This window comes from Porites lutea, chromosome 3 (assembly GCF_958299795.1).
Source record: "Porites lutea chromosome 3, jaPorLute2.1, whole genome shotgun sequence".
In the NCBI taxonomy this organism is placed as follows: Eukaryota; Metazoa; Cnidaria; class Anthozoa; order Scleractinia; family Poritidae; genus Porites; species Porites lutea.
In genome coordinates this window covers 16709909-16719762 of record NC_133203.1, presented here as the reverse complement: position 1 = coordinate 16719762, position 9854 = coordinate 16709909, and the positions used below count along the sequence as shown (strand labels likewise).

Sequence of the window (9854 nt, the reverse complement as noted above, 5' to 3'; positions counted from 1 at the left end):
CATCCGACAAACACGTTCTCTCGGCTGCAGTCCTTGCTCCGGATGGCGAGGAGTTCTCAAGCAGTAATCAGAGCAACTGTGGAGTCCAACCCTGTTTACTAAAAGCAAATGATCCTCCAGTATTGCATCTTGTGTTGCTGCGATCTGCATTAGCATCTTCACTAAGGGATCCCTGTCATCTGATATGGGCTCAGCCGTTCCCTCAGGTGGTGGCCAGAGGTCTTTTCTTGGCTGCCCTTCTTCGTCATTGCCAGCTGGATGTAATGCTGTCATGGCAAAGGTTTCATCTGCCCACTGACTAAGTCTAGCTGCATACTCTTCCTCTTCACAACCATCTTCACGAGCTTCATGCAATAGCTGATGTGGTTGCCTGTCTTCCCTCCAGCTGAGTTGGTGCCAATGAATTTGACCACGGGACTTGGCAAACTCATAGCGGTACCAATAATCAGAGACACCAAATACTGGCTTCAGTATCTTCTCATGGTAAGCCTGGGTACGCAGGTCAAAGTAACTCACCACTACATGAGTATTTTCTTGTACTGCCTTGAAGCGGGCATTGCTATCTTCAGCAAGGTTGACTTCTTCGCCTTTCGTCTGCAAGATGTACTCTTCCAGTAGCCTTCTCAGAGGAGGAAAGTAAAACTCGGCACAGCTTCCAGTCATGAAAAATGAAGGCAACCCACGCTTCTCATTGACCATGAACTCCACAAGGGCACGAAGCTCTCTGCGTCTCTGGTGCCAGTACTGAGCTGTACCACGCAGATTTGCGCCAAAATACAACAACTTGTCGGTAAAAGTGTCACCTCTCGCAAGTCGCTCTTGCAGGTCTGCAACAGTTATGTGTGGGTCACCAAGTTGCTGATCAACAAAGAACCGACTCTGCTCCAGGGCACGCTTCCTCATGATCATATTGTGGACAACAAACTTCCACACCTTATGCCTCGCAAACCTTCCGTCTTGGTACCACAGCAGGTGCTCTGCCCAGTTATGCAGTGAAGGAGATGTCACTGGCCGGTTTATGTGGAAATCGCCCTTTCCATGGGGAAACAAGCAAGGAAATGCCATCGTAAAAAAGTAGGGAGTGGTAAACTCTGATGCTGGTGTTGTACCCGTGGTCGGCCAAGGGATCACTGGTCGTTGCACATTTCCTTGTGCTTCTTCAACTTCACCTTCCCGAGATTCAGAAACAACTTCATTTATGGCTGCTTCTACTTGTGCTTGCACATTCACTCCAGGCTCAGGAAGAATAATTCCAGAGACTGTTGAGTCATCAGTGCTGTCTGTTTCCCCAACATCCAATTGTTGTGGTGCAGGGCCTTGGTCATCAATGCGTTCTGTTTCAGAGAACTCAACAGTCCTCAAATTCGGCAACTCACCATCTTCTGGTAAATTCTCTATGCGAGCGCCATCAATAACAACATCACCATAAGCAGGATTGTTGTCCTTGAGCCAACGAAGGGCTCCTTCAACACGGTGTCTTCTAACCCTGAAGTCCTTATGGGTATCATCTTTTCCTTGTCTTCTCACGCGTATGATATCCACCTCTGCTGGTAGGCGTGGAAGAATAGTGGCTGATTCTTGCACAGCCTGTGGGAAAGCAATGCAATGTCCCTTTGAGGCAATACCTCCATGCTTCAGTAGGTGTACATGCACAGTAGGTGCTAGCCTGGCTATCAGCATCTGTTCAGCATCTGACATGTTAGACAAAATCTCAGGAACAGCCATTGGATCCATGTTATTCTCACCGGACCAAACTTTTGGCACCTTCTTATCTCTTCTGCAGCGAGTACACATGTTTCTGGTGCCCTTGCACTCCAATCGCCTTTCCTTGCAGACCTCACAAAAAAAGAATGCATAAGTCATCTGCTCCACCTCAAATGCACGAATAGCACTGTATGCATTATCTTCTTGCTGACTTGACCCTGCAGGTGGAGGAGGTGGTAGATCTCCAACAGCTTCACGCAACCTTTTCTCTTGTTCTGATATTCTTCTTTGGTTTCGCCGCTGTCTTTTTCTCATGTCATCCTCCGTTTCCACTTCACCAGGCTTTGCAAACTCATAGTCCACACCAACTGCCCTTGCTCTAGCAATAAGGCGGTCATCTTCTAGGTGGCTACTATTATTTACTTCTGGAAGAGGTTGCTGTGTTTCCTGCACGTTGCTTGCTTCCTCGATTGGGGCATTTTCTAGTACAAGGGTGTCCCTTTCCATCTCTTCTCCTAGTAAATGAATTATCTTTATTTACCAACTACACAATATAAGCTTAGTGGCACTAGTGGACTCTATTTTTAGCATGCCTGAGGGATAAGTGAAGTTGTTTGGGGTATTCAATTACAGGAGAAGAATTAATAGAATTGTGACTCTTGGGCTATGCAGGCTACAGCCTGCCTACCTAATGGTGCTTGTGTTACTGATTTCAGAACCTGATTTCAAAAAGGAAATACACAGTATTTTTCCACACCTTAGATAAAAGAACAAGGCTTGAAAATCGTTTTCTAAGTGGTGATAACTACTGACTGAGATTTCATAAATCAGTCATCAGTCTTTTGATGTAATGTATAGATCTTGACTATCACATGCTTTACTAACATTATCTCATTTTATAAAGAAAACTGCTACAAATTGTACTTGTAGAAAGGACCTTCATGCTGTGCTACAACTATTTTGAACCTATCCTCACCATGGAGCTATCCTTAAGTGGTTGTACTTTTGTCCGCATGTCCGCTCCCTTATTTGCAAGGATCTTATACAGGCATTTGTTTTCATGATTCACTACAAATATTGTTATCATTTGTTTCCCCTTTTCTTCTTCATTTATATTCCACAAAATACTTAACCCCATTCACACCAAAGCTTAAACAAAGTTAAAATTGTTTGCTTTATAATAGCTGCTTTTTCAATACTGACTAAGTTTCTTGCAAATTACCAGAATGGTTGAAGGTCATTATTTTGAATCCTGTGTGAGAATCTGAGGTCCAATTTTCTGTGTCTGTTTTTCATTTTAATACATGTTTAGTTGGTGTGAATGGGTAGCGTGTGAATGGGGCATGAGTGTTTGCATAAGTAGTCACTCGCCTTTGAGTTCAATTTCCATTTTTCAAAAAATATCAAAACTGAATGAGCCTTAAATTAAAGGGCAAATGCAATTTGAGCTTTTTGAAAAACACATGAGTGCAAATAAATTCCACATTGAGTGAGAAAAGTCATATGATTACTTTTTAATAATATACATGAAATAATTTACATGTACTTTCCTGCCTGCCTTTGTATGCTTTAATTTTGCAACACATACTTAGTTGTTTCGCATTTATTTTAGCATCTCAAAATCAAGGAACTGAATTGTTTGTCCTTAGTTATGGACAGGTGTATCCTTAACTCTTTCAATGCGTGTCCATAGCTGTCATAATAATTAATTTTCAGACCATTTTGGGCACATAGTTGCCCACTTGTTTGTTTATATTACTCATGAGTCTTGATGTAGAAGGACTCCACTAAGCAGTTTGTTGGGTTTGGCATCCTAGAAACTCTCAATTTTCTCTGAAAATCCTTTCTCTTTGTACAATAGCTTCAAACATCAAATCAATATATAGTCCTGTTTACAACGTTTATATTTGATTTTTGTTTTCAATTGTTCAATAGTACTTTGTCATAACAGAACTAAATTTTGCTTTGTATGCCAGCTATTTTTCCACTCGTCAAGTTACCTACCTGGCTTCCCACGGGGTGACCAGCAGATTGTGGTACCTGATTGGTTCTGATATATTTCTATTGTTTATTAGCTAATCACATTTTTTCATTCTCTGAGAAAATATTTTTTTATTCTTATTTGCATAATTTTTCCTCATTTTTGCACTGTGTTTACTAAAATTTGCACTGCTCTAAGACAATCACTTTCAACAAATTGTTCCATGTATATTATTATCTTTCATAATAAATATCATCTTCTGTAATCAATAATTATTATATCAGTACCTGCTGAATGACCTTGCTCTTGTTCACCTGGCAGAGAGCTTTCCATGCTACATTCAAGTTGGAGGACTTCACTTTCACGTTCTTCTATGGCTAAGAAGATAAGATATAATCTTAATAAATTGCGCAAGCAGATTGTGACACCTGAGGCTGATTGGTTCTTATACATTTCTATTGTTCAGTGTTATCCAGAAGTTTTAGAGTAGCCAGCTTCCAAAGCAAAGAAACTGGTGCCTGACACCAAGCACTGATAAAGCGAGAGTACTGTATCTAAGGGAGGGGTTTGGGGACATTAAGCCCAGAGATCTGAGAAGTTTCGCTCGGGATTTATAAGCTTTTCCAGAGTTCTCCCAAGAACCAAGTGAGTTATCATGCTGGTAAATCCATAGAAAATGTGGTCTTTTACTTTTATAAAATAACTTTAAAGCATGTTTCAGTTTACTATGAGATTACCAGCACAATAAACTATTGGTTTTTAACCAATCAGAATGCATGTACTGTCTTAGATATTTTACAATTAAAAATATTATATGGCAATGTCTCATCAAAAATCATTCAGTAAATATATCGATAACACCATTAGCAAAAGAGCTTTTTGTACGACAAGTTATTGTTTTTGTTTCTTTTAGGACCTTCTGAAAAATTCAAGATAAAAGGTACAGACAGTTTTTTTTACTGTTTTGAGTCATAAGAGTAGGCAGCAAAACCACCAGTCGCCTGCGCTTCTGGAGAACACTGATTGTTCACAGGTTTTCATTCTCTGAGAAATTTGCACTTTATTTCCTTATTTTTGCATTATGTTTCCTTGTTTTTTTACTGTGTTTACTAAAAACTGCACTGCTCTAAGCCAATCTCATTCAAGAAATTTTTCCATGTATATTATTAAGTTTTATAATAAATACCATCTACCATGAACTATATCAGTACCTGCTGATTGACTTTGCTCTTGTTCACCAAGCAGAGAGCATTCCATGCTACATTCAACCTGGAGGACCTGACTTTCATGTTCTTCCATGGCTACGAAGATAAGCAAGCAGATTGTGACACCTGAGGCTCATTGTTTCTTATATATTTCTATTGTTCAGTGTTCTCCAGAAGTTTTAGAGTAGCCAGCTCGAAAGCTACTCGGCAAAAGATTATGGTGATAACAATACATAAAAGTAGTGACAGAAAATGAATTAATACTAAATATGTCAAGGACTTTAAGCTGGCTAAACAAAGGGGCGGTATTTGCTAGATAGTGAGCTTTGGTTATGAGCCGCACTAGACGCTTTTGCAAAAGGTAAATACAGTTTAGGCTGGAACAGTAGGTGGAGGACCAGGCGACATTACAGTATGTTAAGAAAGGATATACAAAAGGTGACAATGATTTTGAAAACATTTTAAAATGACATCGTAGAAAACCTTTTTTGCAGTTGTTGTGTTACAATTTGACGATAGTTGTTACGTAGATGCGAAAAAACATCCCTTAGCCTCGTTTTCAACTCGCAATTCCACACTGAATACCTCTCTTCGTTAACCAATCAGAATGCGTGATTTTACTCAATTATGCAATTCTATAATAAATACCATCTACCAAGAACTATATCAGTACCTGCTGAGTGACTTTGCTCTTGTTCACCAAGCAGAGAGCATTCCATGCTACATTCAACCTGGAGGACCTGACTTTCATGTTCTTCCATGGCTAAGAAGATAAGATAAAATCTTTAGTTGGGCAAGAATTTTCCCTCACCCCTACATACACCTATTGTTCAAAGAAAACATGTCAGAACAATACTGAGCCAAAAGTTGTAATTTCTGGTTTAACTCTAATGGGGAATTGTTTTTAAGAAAAAAAGAGCTGAGCTTGACAATATTCCTGGAAATATTATTTACTAAACTGTACCCTCCAATGAATGAACAACTTGATAACCACACTCAAAACTGGTTTATATTATTTCCCCATCTCTCAACACAAGGGGTTTTTGAGCATTTATGATCACATAATTTTTGTCTTAATTTGGCTATTACTGCAAAGTACAATGTCTTCAATACAGTAAAAACCTAGCTGTGACTAAGAACCTGGTTTTTAGGAACCTGTTAGGCTAAACTTGCCAGTTATAATTAGGCCCCCTCTATACAAGAACCTGTTTAGCCCAATATTTGACACACATCTTTATTTTCTCAAATCTATAAAAAAAATTCTATACACCTGGAAAATATTCAGGTGAACCTCTTTGGGAGACATAATCTGCAATTTTTTTTTTCTTTCAGAAAATAAGAACCTTTTCATTTTAGAAAAATAGACAAATTTTTTGCCAATAACTATTTTTTTAAGAACGTACCTGTTAATGCAATGGGAAAATCCAGGTTCTTACCTACGAGTTTTTACTGTCTTTTGACCGGTCCGAGCAAAAATTTGTTTGGCAGGTAATAATTTATTTTGACCGGTTAGTAACTAGACATGACCGAGCTAAAATTTGTTTGGCAGGTAATAATTTATTTTGACCGGTTAGTAACTAGACATGACCGAGCTTAAATTTGTTTGGCCTGTCAACATTCAAAAATAATTTCTAACCCTGGCTGCCCTCCTTATTTACATAGATCTCCATACACATTCTTAAACACTCGAAGATAGGTATCTACAAAATGGAAAAGCCTAGATTTATAGTAAAATAATAAAAGTTATTTCAATCACAAGAGGGAGAATAGATCCTTCAAATTCTGTTTACCCTGAATAAAGCAAATAGAGGTAAGCTCGAACAATCTGCACCAAAACGCTCTTTCAACAGACATTGAAAATCTTCAAATTCAAGGTGCTCTCTGCTCTCTTTTCAGAAAACATAACAACGCTTTCACAGACCGTATAATTTACAATCCTCTAACACTGAATCATTTTAACTTGTCACAGAGGCCAGAGTCGCCTAAAATTTACATAAGGAGTTATCATTCATTCAGCGATGCATCGGACACATGGCAATGGTTATAATTTTCGATAAAATTTCATTAATACAATTTAAGATTACCTTATTTTCCGCGCCAGAGACAACGAAAATACACCAAGGAGCACGAATTATAAGGTTACTCTATAATTTTATCTTGGACGCGACTGTCTTGTTAAAGTGAAATTTCAATCACATCGTTTCTCTTCAACGAAGAGGACACAGGTCAACTTCAATGGATGATAAAGGTATCAACTCTAGACTGCGTGACAACAAATGACGTGTGGTGATTGGTCCAAAAAAAACTGATGCAATTACAAAGAGGTTATTGATTAACAAACAAAACAAAAGCTACCTCTGTTTTCGTAAAATCCCCGATTCATATAACAGAAAGCTAACCTCGGCAAAAATTCGCTCACCTTCTCCTCCTTCTCGTTCGTTTTCGTTTACACGACGCCTGTTTTCCCTTGCTGTCTCTCGCTCCCTTCTTCGCCGCTCGTCGCTTATTAGGCGTCTATTTTCTCTTGCTCTCTCTCGTTCATTCTCCAGTTGCTCTTCAGTGAAATTTTGTCGCCTTTCCCTTTCTCTTTCTTGCGCTTTTCCCCGTTGTTCGTCAGTAAAATTTTGCCTCCTTTCTCTGTTTCTCTCTTGCTCTCTCTCGCGTTGCTCCTCAGTAAAATGTTTCCTCCTTTCTCTGTCCCTTTCCTGTTCTCTCTCCCGTTGCTCATCAGTAAAATTGCGCCTCCTTTCTCTATCCCTTTCTTGTGCTCTCTCCCGTTGCTCATCAGTAAAATTGCGCCTCCTTTCTCTATCCCTTTCCTGCTCTTTCTCCCGTTGCTCGTCAGTAAAATTGCGCCTCCTTTCTCTGTTTCTTTCTTGCTCCCTCTCCCGTTGCTCGTCAGAGCAGTTTCGCCTCCTTTCTCTAGCTCTCTGCCGCTCTCTCTCTCGTTGAGCTTGGCTTGCTTGCCGCCTACTTTCTCGTTTTCTCTGCCTCTCTTTATCTCTATACTCCAAACTAGAGGGCATAATAAATAAATAATGTAGAAAATACGGATGTATAAAAAATGTCAACCGACACGAAAAATTTGTTTTTGTTCTGAGTTGACTTTCCTGAACTTCTAAGTTGTTTATGCTTCACAAAACGCGGGTTGCCATTCGTTTTCGCGCCAAAAAACCCTTACCACAGACTACCCGAAATTTTGTGTTGGTATGCCTGTGGTGCGGACGGACGGTCGGGCGGGCGGGCGGTCGGTGTACGGTCACGTGATTACCAAATTTTCTCGGATGGGTAGTTTACCACATTTTGTTACCCATGGTGCTCCGCTGCGCGCTTCGCGCGCGAGAGCTCCGCTATCAAAATGTACAGACAGATATGCAAGAGAGAACAATGCAGTACCTATTCAACCTGTTTTAGCACGAATTAAAGTCACACCTGAAAAATCATCTTCACTAGAAATAAAAAGATTACCATTTCCTATTACATTAGCATGGGCCTGTACAGTGCACAAGGTACAGGGATTAACATTAAATGACGTTGTTGTTAACTTTGAATTGGGAAACCAAGAGTTTTAACCCCGGATAAATTTATGTCGCATTGAGCCGTGTAACCTCTTTTCAAGGTCTGTATATTTTGGGTGATATAGAGGACAAACATATAAAAGCCAATCCAAAAGTACACTTTGAATATCAGCGATTAAGACAACTAGAGACAGAAAATAGTACAACACTTGGCTACCGTCTGTCCTCACTTCCCACAAACGGTCATCATAAATTAAGTATTTGTGTGTTAAATGTACGATCACTTAAAAAGCATAGCATCGACATTAAATGTGATGTTAACCTTATGATAAGCAATGATCTGTTAAGAATAAGGCGATGATAGTGAAAGACTATGTTGTGGACAATGATATTGATATTATGGCTTTAACAGAAACATGGCTGCGACCTGGAAATACCAATGATGTTGAAGTGGGAACTTTGTGCCCTACCGGCTATAGGTTCCTACACGTTCCAAGATCTCATTCCAGGGGAGGAGGAGTTGGTGTGTTATTTAAAGACAATCTTAATATCAACTCCTCAATGTGTGACACCTTTCAGTCAATTGAATTCATGGATGTCCGTCTCAGAAGCCTTCAGTGTATTAGGATCCTGGTTATTTATCGTCCACCTGACAACAACTCCTGTTTGCTTTTCTTTGAAGAGTTCTCTAGATTACTAGAGCAAATTGCTGCTGAGCCTTCGGGATGTTTATTAATAACGGGTGACTTCAATTTCCACATGGATGATCCAGACAATGCTAATGCCAAGCGGTTTGCAGACCTTCTTGAGGCATATGATCTGAAACAACATGTCAATTGTGGAACTCATGCCAGTGGCCATACCCTTGATTTAGTCATTACAAGATCAGATGACTCACTTATCAAGGGTACCAAAGTTAAGGATCCTGTTATTTCGGATCATCTTGCAATTCATTGTGTGTTATCTATTCAGAAACCACAATTTAGAAAAAAATTGATTAACTTCCGGAAATTACACTCCTTAAATATGGACTCCTTTTGTAAGGACATTATGGATTCTCCTCTGTTACAAGATCAAGCTACAGACTTAGATACGATGGTAGATCAGTATGATAGGGTTCTGCGACAGTTATTGGACCAACATGCTCCAAAAAAGAAACGTCAGGTAACTGTAAGGCCATCTGCACCGTGGTATACATCGGATGTCGTTGCTGAGAAAAGGAAAAGGAGAAGACTGGAACGGAGGTGGCGTGCTTCGCGGCTACAGTGTGACCGGGATCAATATGTTCGTCAATGCTGTGTGGTTAACAACCTAATTGCTACTTTGAAATCAGCGCACTACACTTCAATCATCAATGAACATTCCTCAGATCAAAGGATATTATTCGCGACTGTTAACAAATTACTTCAAAAACCATCTGAGAAGCGTTATCCACCCTCTGTTGAC

General features: G+C 39.7%; 2 protein-coding genes across 2 annotated transcripts in view; both read right to left on the bottom strand.

Moving 5' to 3' along the window:
• Nucleotides 1-1549, bottom strand: part of LOC140931683 (uncharacterized) — a 3119-nt gene extending 1570 nt beyond the window's left edge. Inside the window, exon 1 of the mRNA XM_073381457.1 lies at nt 13-1549. Within this exon, the coding sequence (XP_073237558.1) occupies nt 13-1065 (1053 nt within the window). The 5' untranslated portion in view covers nt 1066-1549. The remainder of the gene's footprint in view (nt 1-12) is intronic.
• Nucleotides 1550-1576: 27 nt separating this feature from the next.
• On the bottom strand, nt 1577-8212 carry LOC140930623 (uncharacterized; the record flags this gene model as incomplete). The annotated part of the gene is given in 5 exon segments (XM_073380346.1): nt 1577-2219; nt 3973-4062; nt 4897-4986; nt 5564-5653; nt 7310-8212. Coding segments are annotated over 5 exon segments (1520 nt in total), but the record flags the coding sequence as incomplete, so codon positions are not given.
• Nucleotides 8213-9854: the final 1642 nt, after the last annotated feature.